Source organism: Mustelus asterias, unplaced genomic scaffold, assembly GCF_964213995.1.
Source record: "Mustelus asterias unplaced genomic scaffold, sMusAst1.hap1.1 HAP1_SCAFFOLD_129, whole genome shotgun sequence".
Taxonomy (NCBI): Eukaryota; Metazoa; Chordata; class Chondrichthyes; order Carcharhiniformes; family Triakidae; genus Mustelus; species Mustelus asterias.
Window position 1 is genome coordinate 914,743 of NW_027590163.1, and position 15,550 is coordinate 930,292.

Sequence of the window (15,550 nt, forward strand, 5' to 3'; positions counted from 1 at the left end):
CTTAGTGTGACACCCAGGTTCCCAACTGGGACTCAGGCCCTGTTATTCTCAGCTAAATTCAGCCCTCAGCTCTGTCGCCCGGCTGTCATTGACACAAGAAGCAAGACGGGCAGAAAGGTTCCCGAAGCTCAAATGGAAACTTGAAACTTGTGGCTCCAAACAAACACTTCAACATTTGTCAGTCAGATACATGTTATTTAGACTGGGGTTTTATTATTAAACTTTGTCACTGCAGATAAAGGGAGGGGGCTTCAAATGGGTAAACGCTAAGAAAATTGCAGAGCGATGGGATTAATCGGATAGCTGGCATAAGCACAATGGATCAAATTACCTCCTGCTTTTGGCACAGTGGTTAGCACTGCTGCCTCACACTGCCAGTTCAATTCTGGCCTTTGGTGACTGTGTGGAGTTTGTATGTTATGCTCCTGTCTGCATTGGTTTCCTCTGGGACCAGTTAGACCCCAACTTGAGTCGTGAGTCCATTTCTGATCACCACACTTTAGGAAGTGAGGGCCCTTGAGAAGGTGCAGAGGAGATTTACCAGAATAATACCAGGGATGAGGGGTTTTAACAACAATGTTAGGCTGGAGAAACTGGGGTTGTTCTCCTTGGAACAAAGTAGATTGAGGGGAGATTTGATGAAGGTGTACACATTTATAACAGATTTTAGAAGATAGATAAAGAAAAGCTGTTCTCATCAGCTTCGGACACAGTTTTAAGATTTTGAGCAAGATCTACAGAGGAGGTTGGAGGAAAAAACATTTACACAGTGAGTGGTAATGACCTGGAACTCAATATCCAGGTCCTGTTGAATAGTGACTCAGTCAGATTTTGATGTGAGATCTAGTTTGAGTTACTGCCTGCAACTTCTTTTCCAATACACTACAAAATAAATTTACAAAATCCATCACAGTCATGTCCAGGTCTGAAATTTGGAAGAGACAAACATTTCTCTTGGTTTGATAGATTCGATAGAGGTGTAGAAATTTATGACAGGTTTAGATCAGACAGAGAAAGAAAAGCTGTTGCCATTGGCTGGTTGTACAAGGATGAGGTGGCACAGATTTAAGGTTTGGCGAAGAGATGCAGAGGGGATGTAAGGAAGAACATTTTATCACAGACCCTGATAATGAACTGAAACTCGCTGAATATGAGGGGGTGGAAGCAGAGACTGAACGATACCAAAAGGAAATTGGATGGACGCTTGAGGGGAATAAATCTGCAGATTATGGCACTAGAACAGGGCAATGGGACGGAATGTTTTTTCTACAAAGTTGGCCTGGACTCAATAGGCCAAATGGCCTGTCCCAATTACTGTGTGATCTAAAGAGAATAATTTCAGCTACTCCAGCCTCTCCAACTAACTGAAGTCCCTCATTCCTGGTTTCCTTCCCGTAAATCCCCTCTGCACCCTCTCTCAGAACTTCACATCTTTCCTAAAGTGTCGGGCCCATAGATAGGGTTCCATTCCAGAGGGATAGAATTGAAAAGCAGGAAGATTATGTTCAACTTGTTTAAAACCAGGGTTACACAACACTGGGAACTCTGCCAAATTAGTGATCTCCATTTAGGACATGGATGCACTGGGTACAGATTCAATGGAACTGAGACAAACATATTTAGTTTGGATCTAGCTGTAGTGGTAAGAAAAGCATTATTTACTATCCAGGATAAAATTAATGAATTTGTCAGTTTTTGTGAATCATTTCAGTGGAAATGTGCTCTCCCAGGCTCAAAGAGCATCAGCCCACTGGAAGCAAAGTTGTGAGATCGGCCAGTCCAGCAGAAAGAAACCCTCCAACCCTCCCACTTCACCAACTGTCAGAATGAACATGGTTCAGTCCTGGATGTGATTAACAGCAGCAATAACAACAGAATCCAACTTATGAACTCGCTGGTGCATTAGCAGGCTAGATGACTGGGTGAATTGCTTCCCACACACAGAGCAGGCGAATGGTCTCTCCCCGGTGTGAACTCGCTGGTGTGTTATTAGCTGGGATAACTGAGTGAATCCCTTCCCACACTCAGTGCATGTGAACGGCCTCTCTCCAGAGTGAACTCGTTGGTGTGTCAGCAAGTTGGATGACTGAGTGAATCCCTTCCCACACACAGAGCAGGGGAATGGCCTCTCTCCAGTGTGAACTCGCTGGTGTATCAGCAAGTTGTAGGAATTAATGAATCCCTTCCCACAAGCAGGGCAGGTTAATGGCCTCTCGCCAGTATGAATCCGCTGGTGTCTCAGCAGGTTATAGGAATTAGTGAATCCTTTCCCACAGTCAGAACAGGTGAACGGCTTCTCCCCCGTGTGAATTCGCTGGTGCGTAAGCAGGTTGGATGAATCAGTGAATCCTTTCCCACAGTCAGAGCAGGTGAACGGTCTCTCCCCAGAGTGAATTCGCTGGTGTCTGCAGGTTAGACAACCGAGTGAATCCCTTCCCACACTGAGAGCAGGTGAATGGCCTCTCCCCAGTGTGAACATGCTGGTGTGCCAATAAGGCCGATGAATCACAGAATCGCTTTCCACACACAAAGCAGATGAACGGCCTTTCCCCAGTGTGAACTCGCTGATGTGTCAGGAGGGCCGATGAGTGAGTGAATCCCTTCCCACATTTGGAGCAGGTGAATGGGCGCTCCCCAGTGTGGCTGCGTCGATGTTTCTCGAGTGCAGACGGGGATTGGAATCTCTTCCCACAGTCCCCACATTTCCATGGTTTTTCCATGGCGCTGGTGTCCTTGTGTCTCTCCAGGTTGGATGGTCAGTTGAAGCCTCGTCCACACACAGAACACCTGTACAGTCTCTGCACGCTGTGAACGGTCTAATGTGTTTGTGGAGCTGTATAGCGAGTTAAAGCTTTCTCCAGTCAGTGCACCGGAACACTCTCACTTGGGTGTGTGTACATCTCGGTGCTTTTCCAATCACATTGAAGTTTGAAGCAGACAGAACAACCAATATTTCTGCTTTTAGATTCAATGTCCGATGATATTCAGGTCAAGTGAATTGCAGATTCTGTCAGATCTTGAGTTGAGGCAAATCCTCGCCTTCTAATATTCTGGAGAAGGAGTTTACAAAGATCATTAGTATCAGTACAGGATAGACATTCAGAACAGACAATTCTAGTTTCCATGGAACATTCTTTCCTCTCTCATTCCCCAAAATCTGTAAATCTCCATTCCACACACACTCCCTCCATTCTCACTCTGCTGTACCTAATATACACGCTCCCAGATCCATGCTCATTGTTTGCTGTCCTGGAGTCAGAGATCATAAGAAATGGGAGTAAAAAGGAGGCCATTTACTTCATCAAGCTTGCTCTGCAATTCAGTGAGACCATGGCTGACCTGATCTGGCTTTAACTGCACTTTCCTGCCAGTTACCCATTCCTCTTGACTCTCCTGTTGGTCAAAAATCTGTCCAACTCAGCCTTGAATACATTCAATGAGCCAGCCTTCGCTGCTCTCTGTGGAACAGAATTCCAAAGACTAACAACCCTCTGAGAGAAGAAACTCCTCCTCATCTCCATCTATTTAAACTGTTGTAGATTTCCTCATGAGAGAAAACATCCACCTAGCAGCTCCCTGCCAAACCCCCTCAAAATCCTATTTGTTTCAATAATGTCACTACTTTTTCTTTTAAACTCCACTGAGTTAAGATTCAACATGCTCTGCATTTCCTCATAAGACAACCCTTCACCCCAGGAATCAGCCTTGTGAACTTTCTATGAACTGCTTCCAATGCCAGTATATCTTTCCTGAAGGAAGAAGTCCAAAACTGTACAGAATACTCAAGGTGTGTTCTTAACAAGCCCTTGTACAGCTGTAGCAAGACTTCCTGGAAAGTTGCTTTTGCCTGGAGTGAACCAGACCCCGAGTCGGGATATATGGATCTTCTAGTCAGCATAAGTGGGCCACATTGTGAGTCTGATTAATGATCTTAAATTGGGCCTGGTCCGCAACACCTCTTGACTGATCAGTGATGACACTGTTTGATCTCATTCAATAAGATCATGGCTGATCTGATATAATCCCCAGCTCCACTTTTCCACCTTGCCCCATAAACTTTGATTCCCTCACTGAGAAACAATACACAAGGTCTTTGTGTGGACAAGGCTTGAACAGGTTGTTTAACCGAGAGAGACACAAGGACACCGGCACCATGGAAAAGACTCATTTATGTCAGCTCTTTGCTTCTTATATGCGAACCAGCTTTCTATCCATCTCAAGACATTACCAGCAATCCTACGTGCTTTAACTTTACATAGCAGTCTGTTATGTGAGACCTTGTCGAAAGCCTTCTGAAAGTCTAAATAAACCACATCCACTGGTTCTCCTCGGTCAACTCTACTACTTACATCCTTACAAAATTCCAATAGATTCGTCAAGCATGATTTCCCTTTTGTAAATCCATGCTGTCTTTATCTGATTATACCACTGTCTTCCAAATGCCGAGTTGTGAAATCCTTGATAAGAGACACCAGCAACTTCCCCAGTACCAATGTTAGGCTCACTGGTCTATAGTTCCCTGTTTTCTCTCTCCCTCCCTTTTTGAATAGTGGGTTTACATTAGCTACCCTCCAATCTCTTGGAACTATTACCGATTCCAAAGAATTTGGGAAAATAACCACCAATGTATCTACTATTTCCAGGACCACTTCCTTAAGTACTCTGGGATGAAGCTTATCTGGACCTGGAGATTTATCCACCTTCAATCCCATCAATTTCCCCAAAAACTTCTCAACTGATGCTGATTTCCTTCAGCCCCTGACTAAAACATGTTTCTCTCAGCACTTCTGGTACATTATTCACGTCTTCCTTTGTGAAAACTGAAGCAAAGTACCAATTTAATCCCTCAGCCATTTCTTTATTCCCCGTTATGAATTCTCCCATTTCTAACATTTGTCTTTGTCAATCTTCTTCTCTTTACATATCTATAGAAACTTTTACAGTCAGTTTTTATGTTCCCTGCTCGCTTACTTTCATACTCCATTTTTCCCTTCTTAATCAATCCCTTGGTCCTCCTTTGCTGAATTTTAAACTGCTCCCAATCCTCGGGCCTATTGCTTTTTCTTGCCGATTTGAATGCTTCTTCCTTGAATCTGATACTATCTCTAATTTCCCTTGTAAGCCATGGCTTGGCCACAATTCCCTTACCACTCTTGCGCCAAACAGGAATAAACAACTTCTGGAGTATATACATGGTAGTCATGATGTGGAGATGCCGGCGTTGGACTGGGGTAAACACAGTAAGAAGTTTAACAACACCAGGTTAAAGTCCAACAGGTTTATTTGGTAGCAAAAGCCACACAAGCTTTCGAGGCTCTGAGCCCCTTCTTCAGGTGAGTGGGAATTCTGTTCACAAACAGAACTTATAAGACACAGACTCAATTTACATGAATAATGGTTGGAATGCGAATACTTACAACTAATCCAGTCTTTAAGAAACAAAACAATGGGAGTGGAGAGAGCATCAAGACAGGCTAAAAAGATGTGTATTGTCTCCAGACAAGACAGCCAGTGAAACTCTGCAGGTCCACGCAACTGTGGGAGTTACAAATAGTGTGACATAAATTCTGATTCTAGGATCGCATGATAAAGACTCAGGAGGAAAAAAGCAGAAATATTTATGTGAAATAGTGTGACATAAACCCAATATCCCGGTTGAGGCCGTCCTTGTGTGTGCGGAACCTGGCTATCAGTTTCTGCTCCGCGACTCTGCGCTGTCGTGTGTCGCGAAGGCCGCCTTGGAGAACGCTTACCCGAATATCAGAGGCCGAATGCCCGTGACCGCTGAAGTGCTCCCCAACAGGAAGAGAACAGTCTTGCCTGGTGATTGTCGAGCGGTGTTCATTCATCCGTTGTCGCAGCGTCTGCATAGTTTCCCCAATGTACCATGCCTCGGGACATCCTTTCTTGCAGCGTATCAGGTAGACAACGTTGGCCGAGTTGCAAGAGATGTCCCGAGGCATGGTACATTGGGGAAACTATGCAGACGCTGCGACAACGGATGAATGAACACCGCTCGACAATCACCAGGCAAGACTGTTCTCTTCCTGTTGGGGAGCACTTCAGCGGTCACGGGCATTCGGCCTCTGATATTCGGGTAAGCGTTCTCCAAGGCGGCCTTCGCGACACACGACAGCGCAGAGTCGCGGAGCAGAAACTGATAGCCAGGTTCCGCACACACAAGGACGGCCTCAACCGGGATATTGGGTTTATGTCACACTATTTCACATAAATATTTCTGCTTTTTTCCTCCTGAGTCTTTATCATGCGATCCTAGAATCAGAATTTATGTCACACTATTTGTAACTCCCACAGTTGCGTGGACCTGCAGAGTTTCACTGGCTGTCTTGTCTGGAGACAATACACATCTTTTTAGCCTGTCTTGATGCTCTCTCCACTCCCATTGTTTTGTTTCTTAAAGACTGGATTAGTTGTAAGTATTCGCATTCCAACCATTATTCATGTAAATTGAGTCTGTGTCTTATAAGTTCTGTTTGTGAACAGAATTCCCACTCACCTGAAGAAGGGGCTCAGAGCCTCGAAAGCTTGTGTGGCTTTTGCTACCAAATAAACCTGTTGGACTTTAACCTGGTGTTGTTAAACTTCTTACTGTATATACATGGCCCATGGATTCCTCTGGGCTGCAAACATTAGCTGCAGCCTGGGAGTGGGTGAAGCTGTTGAAAACCTGTTGCTCAGTTTGCTCTGCATTCCGGTCACTGGGACCCGGTTGGGAGCAGAAAACGCTGAAGCCCCACCCACTCACTGTTGCGTCACCAAGACACCAGCGCATGCGCTCCGCTCCTTGCTGAATCAAGATGGCGGCTGTTAACCTGAGCCTCGTTCCGGGAAAAAGACCCAAAGCTGCAAACACGGGACCTGCGGATTACTATTAGAGGTTTGAGATCTTCACCAGATATTTAGAAACCCTCTCCGTCCATCTGCTGGTTCCAATCCTCCCTCCATGTATCCGCATCCTTACCGGTTGCTGATGAGACAGAGGAATGTCTCTCCCCATTGCCAGCATCCACGCTACGCATGCGTCAAACACTGCTTCACTGCGCATGCACAACTCCCCCCCCCCCCCGTGCTGTGGATAGGGGACATTCCCCACCGCGAGGAATGGTGGGTAAAGCGCACGCCATCGAAACTCCTCATTTGTGAACAGTGAGCTTTTTTAGCTGCGATGTGAAAATTAGGGATAGGGGTGCAGTCAATAAATTAGGAATCAAATTAGGGGGCGGCACGGTAGCACAGTGGTTAGCACTCCAGGGACCTGGGTTCGAATCCCGGCTCGGGTCGCTGTCTGTGTGAAGTTTGCACATTCTCCCTGTGTCTGCCTGGGTTTCCTCCGGGTGCTCCGGTTTCCTCCCACAGTCCAAAGATGTGCGGGCTAGGTTGATGGGCCATTCTAAATTGCCCCTTAGTGTCCCGGGATGCATAGGTTAGTGGGTAAATATGTAGGGATATGTGGATAGGGCCTGGGTGGGATTGTGGTTGGTGCAGACTCGATGGGCCAAATGGCCTCTTTCTGCACTGTAGGATTCTATGATTCTAAGTACTCAAGGCATTCATTATCCACCAGGAAGTAGGGGAATGGAAATTCTCGACCAAAGTATCTGAAATTGATACATAATGAGGGGGAAATCGATCCGTATCTTTAATGAACATCAACACGCAAAAATGGAACTTGACGACTTTTAAACAGCTCGCCCTCTTGACACAGAAGTGTCATAATGGGAAATGTGTGTGATGGATAGAGCTGTTTCTGGGGCACAGGGGATTGTGGGATCCACGGCCCCATTAAACAGCAGCTATTGGTATGTGTTTTATTAGAGGAGCATCAGTGACTGCAAACATTAATTCTGTTTCTGTCTCCATAGATGCTGTCTAACCTGATGAGTATTTACAACGTTTTCTCTTTTCATTTCAGATTTCCAGCAGTTGCAGTGTTTTGATTGTGTTTAGTTGAAGGCATTGCTCATGGAACTGAATCTAGAAACAAACGGACCATTTAAAGCTGTGTTTCAAGTAAGGAAAAAGTAGTTCTGTCAGGGATTTTCATTAAATTTACATTTAGAAAAATTTCAAATTAATAACTGGAACATGGACATTACTAGAATTACCAGCAATTGGCTAAACCTCCTTTGACAGCAGCTTCCAAAACTACACACCTCTTCTCCAACATGGATAAGGGCAGTTTGTCCGTGGAAACCTCACTATCTGCATTTACTCTTCAAAATCACACACTATTCTGACTTGGTAGTATACTGCTCTGCCTTCACAATCACTCGGCCAGAATCCTAAAACTTATTTCTGCGCAACATAGTACAGTGGCACAGGGTGGCACAGTGGTCAACACTGCTGTTTCACAGCACCAGGGACCCGGGTTCGATTCCAGCTTTGGGTGACTGTGTGGAGTTTGCATGTTCTCCTTGTGACTGCATGAGTTTCCTTTAGGTGCTCCGGTTTCCTCCCACACCCCAAAGATGTGCAGGTTAGGTCGATTGACCAGGCTAAATTGCCCCTTAAATGCAGGAGGTTACAGGTTACCTCAGGATTACAAGTTGTTTTGAGATTGAAAGCGACATTTGGAGGTGATAGTTTTCCTGCGTCCTTTGAGTTGGTGAAGGTTGTGCTTTGGCAGGTTCTGTCAAAGTTCTTGTCCAGTTGTAGATGTATAAAGTCCTTACCGTTCATTCCCTCCCTGTTTCATAGAACATAGAAAAACTACAGCACAAACAGGCCCTTCGGCCCACAAGTTGTGCCGAACACATCCCTACCTTCTAGACCTACCTATAACCCTCCATCCTATTAAGCTCCATGTACTCATCCAGGAGTCTCTTAAAAGACCCTATTGAGTTCGCCTCCACCACCACTGACGGCAGCCGATTCCACTCGCTCACCACCCTCTGTGTGAAAGACTTACCCCTAACATCTCCCCTGTACCGACCCCCCAGCACCTTAAACCTGTGTCCTCTCGTGGCAGACATTTCCACCCTGGGAAAAAACCTCTGAGAGTCCACCCGATCTATGCCTCTCAACATCTTATATGCCTCTATTAGGTCTCCTCTCATCCTTCGTCTCTCCAAGGAGAAAAGACCGAGCTCCCTCAGCCTATCCTCATGAGGCATACCACTCAATCCAGGCAACATCCTTGTAAATCTCCTCTGCACCCTTTCAATCTTTTCCACATCCTTCCTATAGTGAGGCGACCAGAACTGAGCACAGTACTCCAAGTGGGGTCTGACGAGGGTCTTATATAGCTGCATCATTATCCCCGGACTCCTAAACTCAATCCCTCGATTGATAAAGGCCAGCACACCATTCGCCTTCTTAACCACCTCCTCCACCTGCGGGGCCGATTTCAGAGTCCTATAGACCCGGACCCCAAGGTCCTTCTGATCCTCTACCGTACTAAGGGTCTTTCCCTTTATATTGTGCTCCTTCATCCCATTTGTCCTACCAAAATGGACCACTACGCATTTATCTGGGTTGAAGTCCATCTGCCACTTCTCCGTCCAGTCCTGCATCCTATCTATGTCCCTCTGTAACTTCTGACATCCCTTCAGACTATCCACCACCCCACCAACCTTCGTGTCGTCGGCAAACTTACCAACCCATCCCTCCGCTTCCTCATCCAGGTCATTTATGAAAATGACAAACAGCAAGGGTCCCAGAACAGATCCCTGGGGCACACCACTGGTGACCGACCTCCATTTAGAAAAAGACCCATCTATACCCACTCTCTGCCTCCTTTGGGCAAGCCAGTTCTGGATCCACAGGGCAGCAGCCCCTTGGATCCCATGTCCTCTCACTTTTTCTAGAAGCCTTGCATGGGGGACCCGTCTCTATCTTTCTCCTCCCATTAAGGTTGAATTCTTGTGTCGATCTGGACTGGGTGGCAGGTTTCCTGCATTGAAGGACATTAGCAAACCATTTGAGTTTTTAATCACAATCCAGCAGCTTTTGTGGTCACTTTTCCTTGTGCCGGCTCCACAAATTACCGGATTCATTCAGCTCAATTTCACAACCTACCTTTGTGTTTATCACTGTTTTTTTCTCCTTTTTGAATTAATTTTACAGCATATTAGAAGAGGATGATTTGTAGGTGGGAAACTCAGATCAAACATCACATCAGGATCTGACAGTCACTCAATTCATCAGGGCCTGAACATCATCGACTTCTGAACATGGAATCAAAAAGCACCGTTCACAATGGGGAGAAGGTGTTTACATGTTCTGTGTGTGGATGAGGTTTCAGTCGCTCAACAAACCTGTCAAAGCACAAGTGCTGTCCCACTGGGGAGAAACCGTGGAAATGTGGAGATTGTGGGAAGGGATTTGATTACCCATCTGAGTTACATATTCATCACCACAGTCACACTGGGGAGAGGCCATTCACTTGCTCTGTGTGTCAGAAAGGATTCACTAAATCATCCCACCTTCTAAGACACCGGCGTGTTCACACTGGGGAGAGACCATTCACCTGCTCCGTCTGTGGGAAAGACTTCACAAACTCATCCCACCTCCTGTCACACCATCGAATCCACAGTGAGGAGAGACCTTTCCAATGTTCTGACTGTGAGAAAAACTATAAAAGGAAAAATGATCTGTTGAACCATAAACACACTCACACTGGGGAGAGACTGTTCCCCTGCTCCGTGTGTGGGAAGGGATTTACCCGTTCATTCGACCTACTGACACACCAACTTGTTCATACTGATAAGAGACTGTTTAAATGTCCTGACTGTGAGAAGTACTTTAAAAGCCAGATGGATCTGCTGATGCACCAACTCACTCACACCAGGGAGAGGCCCTTCACCTGCTTTTTCTGTAGGAAAGGCTTCACTTGGATGTCCAACCTACTTAATCACCAAAGGAGTCGCACTGGGGAGAGGCCGTTCACCTGCTCAGTGTGTGGGAAGGGATTCACTCAGTCGTCCACCCTGCTGACACACCAGCGAGTTCACACCGGGGAGAGGCCATTTCCTTGCTCGGTGTGTGGAAAGAGATTCAGTCGTTCATCCACACTGCTGAGGCACCAGCGAGTTCACAAGTAACTGAAGGGATTGGATTTAGAATCTGCTGTTAATCACATCCAGGACTGAACCATGTTCATTCTGACAGTTGGAGTTTGTTGCTGCTGATATTAATAAGCATGAAAGCTGGTGTGTGCAGTGATGTTGTTTGTAAATGTTGATTAAATCAGCTTTGATTCAAACACAGTGTTTTGGATTTCTCCAATAATAAGAGGAGAATGATTGATCTCCTGTTTTTGACAGTGCCATTATTTGGGCCTTTTCTTGCTCAAGATTATTTCTGTTCTCTGATTCATCTTTTCCCGGATTAAACTCTGAACTTTCATCAATCCTATCAATCTATTGAAGACATTGGGTGCTTGGTGAAACCCACCTGTTGGGATCAGTTGCCTTTCGGAAGATTTCCCAGTTTTCTGAAATTCCATCGTGGTTCTGGTGTTGATGTAATGATGGGAGTTTCAGTTCCAATGCTGATGATGTGGGGTCTGTGCTGACAGAAACACAGAATCCTCACAGCGCAGAAGGACATCATTCAGCCCATTGAGTCTGTCCTGGGTCTCTGAAAGGGCATTGTACCCAGTCCTACTTCCCTGCCTTATTCCCGTAACATTGCACATTCTTTCTTTTCGGATAGCAATCTAATTTTCTTTTCAATACCTCGATAGAACCTGCCTCCACGACCTTCTCAGTGAATTTGTTCCAGACTCCAACCAACCTCTGAGTGAAACATTTTTACTCACATCACTCTTACTCCTTTGCTAAATACTTTGAATCTGTGCCCTACTTCTTGGTGCTCTCTTGAGTGGGAACAGTTTCTGACTATTTACTCTGTCCATACTCATTGCTCAACCCTAATTGCCCTTGAACTGAATGGCTTGCTGGACCATTTAAAGACCCACATTGCTATGGATCTGGAGTCACATGTGGAACATACCAGGAAAGGGTGCAGATTTCCTTCCCTAAAGGACATGAGTTTTTTATGACAATCGGCAATGGTTTCATTAAAAGTTTATTTCCGGATTTTTTTGTTATTGAATTCAAATTCCACCAGCTGCCATGGTGGGATTCGAACCCAGATCCCCAGAACATGACTTTGGGTTTCTGGATTACTTGTTCAATACTACTTCGCCACTGGCTGCCCCGAAACTCATAAGAAATCTTACACCAGAAGCTTTGACCTGGATATCGAACTCAGAGATTAATATTTAGCACGGTTTTTGCTTCTTCTCTCAGACAGGAGAAGAAAAGAAACCGCAAGCTTGTTCTGTTTGAGTGTTCCACTTGTGGGTGTGACAAATTGAACTGTAATGTTTCACTTTACACACATCTGGAGTTCCTGTGAACCACCCATTGTAGAACAATATTGCAGAAGAAATCTGTTATTTTCTGGATCAATTAACCCTTTTGGAATCTTGTTTATTAAAACTCCATCACACGTACTGCATGTGAGAGCCTTTGAAATGTTCTGATCTTTTCAATTGTCATTGTTGATTTTGATGGCTTCCCTGGCATGCAAAAGCTCTACACCCCCCACAAATCTCCCAATAGAACATAGAACAGTACAGCACAGAACAGGCCCTTCGGCCCACGATGTTGTGCCGAGCTTTATCTGAAACCAAGATCAAGCTATCCCACTCCCTATCATCCTGGTGTGCTCCATGTGCCTATCCAATAACCGCTTAAATGTTCCTAAAGTGTCTGACTCCACTATCACTGCAGGCAGTCCATTCCACACCCTAACCACTCTCTACGTAAAGAACCTACCTCTGATATCCTTCCTGTATCTCCCACCATGAACCCTATAGTTATGCCACCTTGTAATAGCTCCATCCACCTGAGGAAATAGTCTTTGAACATTCACTCTATCGATCCCCTTCATCATTTTATAAACCTCTATTAAGTCTCCCCTCAGCCTCCTCCGCTCCAGAGAGAACAGCCCTAGCTCCCTCAACCTTTCCTCATAAGACCTACCCTCCAAACCAGGCAGCATCCTGGTAAATCTCCTCTGCACTCTTTCCAGCGCTTCCACATCCTTCTTATAGTGAGGTGACCAGAACTGCACACAATATTCCAAATGTGGTCTCACCAAGGTCCTGTACAGTTGCAGCATAACCCCACGGCTCTTAAACTCCAACCCCCTGTTTGGGAAGATTGCAGTCAAACTCGTCAGACTCTTTTGACAAATAGAATTTTTGTTGGGGAAGATTGCACCTTTTATGTTTCCAAGAAAGTGACGCTAATGTGCCTTTAAGAAATGTATTTTTTAAAAACATGTTCTCCGCAGTTTGTAAGCAGCTTTATTTTATTGTGGCATTGGCTGCTTGCTTAGATGTCCTTTTATTATTGCTTAAATTTGGTGTCTCAGTGTAAATGATCTCATGGATTTGGTATCTCGGTGTAAGTGGTCCCTGGATTTGATGTCTCAGTGTAAGTGGTCCCTGGGTTTGGTGTTCCGGTATTCTGAACAATGGAGAACAAGCCCCTCCCACTCATTGACAATATTGCCCCCTACAAAGATGGCGATCACCCATGCGCACTGCCGCATATTGCCCCCAATAAAGATGGAGGTCGTTAATGCGTGGGCCGATCTCAGGGATCTTTGACCCGCTCGATGCAAATGGGGTAACCGGAGAATTTTGGGGGCAGTTTACAGATCCGCACAATCTGTTTACGAAGCCTTCCCGTCCACTCGCCGGTTCCATCGTACCTACCGGTCGGCGATTTTCCGATTACAAATTACGGATCCGAGGTAAGAAGTATTCGCCGTCGCCATTGCCCGCAATGCTTCAGTCGGAGCCCCTCTTTCATGTTGATTGGTCGGAGGACCAGCCCCCCGCGGTCCTTCAGACCCGCCCCCCTCCTCCTATTGGTCCAGAGCTGCAGTCAATCACCCTCCCCGGGGCATTGTGATCTGGCACATGCGCAGTCCGCTCCGGCTGATGAGGCCGGACACTCGGTTTGAATGTGGAGCATGCGCAATTCCTTTGTTCGCCTCGGGAGCGAGAGTCCTTTGTCCCGGAGAAGCGGAGTCAGCGTTAGGCGGTGGCTGCGAGGATTTGGAAACACTTTGTGGATCCGCAAACCCTTCAGAATCATTGTCAGCTCCCTGGTTTGCAGCTGCGGGGCTTCTCCTTCCCTCCCTCCCTCCCGTGAACAGGCCCAGGTTAACGGCCCCATCCTGGCTCAGCCACTGGAGGATGGTTCACATCAGAGGATGGGGGAGGGGGACAATAAATAAGAGGTTACACTTTGTCCTCAAATCAATGAGGACTCTGATCTCTGGGAAGGAAGGAAACCCTGGGAGGTGGGCGGGGAGGATTCACAAACACCCGCTGGAGGCCCCAACACCCCCAGTAAAAAGCTGCAGCTCCCTGCAGTGACCAGGAGAGAAAATAATTGATTGATTTTATTTTGACTCTGTACAAAAGAACTGAACCCAGGCAGAATAGAGAGTGGGAGAAAAGATTTGTGAAGATATTTCACACTGGGTTTGCCAGGCTGACCAACTCTCTCAGAGAAAATGAAAGGACATCCTTCATGAGTCTGTTAGAGCAGGTGAGCAGTATTGTGTGCGGTGCTGCTGGAACTGCGAGGGTGGGCATGGGCTGGTTGGCAGCCAGAACAGTTGGAAGAGGGTGCTGCACAGATCCATCTTATGGGTGAAACAGTACCCATACGCCATGCAGCCTGGCACACTGGACTCAAACACGGGACAATCATTGAAATATGAGATGGTTGTTCAATGTGGGAGTTGGTTGCAGGACAGGGAGGTGGGAAAGTGTTCAGGATGAGGATTTACTGCTTTACAGGATCAAGTGAGGAAACTATGTTCCACAGAAAGTAGAAATGTCTGTTCTGAATTTCGATCCCGTACTGACAGTGATGATGTTTCTAAACTCCTTTTACAGGATATTTGAAATATACACACATTAAATCATCCAACCTGGAGAAACACGAGGACATCTACACCATAGAGAACCCATGGGAATGTGGGGACTGTGGGAAGGAATTCAGTTCTCCATCCCAGCTGGAAGCACATCAGCGCAGCCACACTGGGAAGAGTCTGTTCATCTGCACCGTGTGTGGGAAGAGTTTTAGTCGAATGTTCAACCTTCGCACTCATCAGTGACTTCACACTGGGGAGCGGCCATTCACCTGCTCTGTGTGTATGAAGGGATTCAGCAGTTCATCTCACCTGCTGAAACACAAGCGTGCTCACACTGGGGAAAGGCCTTTCACCTGCTCCGTGTGTGGGAAGGGATTCACTAACTCATCTGATCTCCTGATACACCAGCGAGTTCACACCGGGGAGAGGCCGTTCACCTGCTCCATATGTGGGAACAGATTCACTCAGTCACAAAACCTAATGAGACACCAGCGAGTTCACAAGTCTTCTGGAGGCAGATTCCCCAGTTATTGAACAGGTAATCACATCCTGCACTGACCCATGTGCATTCTGATAGCTATGGTGTGTTTCTGCTGCTGTTAATAATTGCTGTAACCAGCTT

The 15,550-nt window shown here is 46.2% G+C and overlaps 2 protein-coding genes and 1 long non-coding RNA gene across 3 annotated transcripts in view; 1 reads left to right on the forward strand and 2 right to left on the reverse strand.

Annotated features, from left to right (window-relative positions):
- The window catches only part of LOC144484829 (uncharacterized), a 153,524-nt gene that overhangs the window by 119,566 nt on the left and 18,408 nt on the right, over nt 1–15,550 (reverse strand). The window contains exon 4 of the mRNA XM_078203191.1: nt 1,884–2,378. Within this exon, the coding sequence (XP_078059317.1) occupies nt 1,884–2,378 (495 nt within the window). The remainder of the gene's footprint in view (nt 1–1,883; nt 2,379–15,550) is intronic.
- LOC144484830 (uncharacterized) overlaps nt 1–15,550 on the reverse strand; it is a 124,936-nt gene that overhangs the window by 22,531 nt on the left and 86,855 nt on the right. The window lies entirely within an intron of this gene.
- LOC144484845 (uncharacterized) lies at nt 7,934–11,221 on the forward strand. The gene is made up of 2 exons (XR_013496120.1): nt 7,934–8,031; nt 10,087–11,221. It is a non-coding gene; the product is annotated as an uncharacterized LOC144484845 (long non-coding RNA).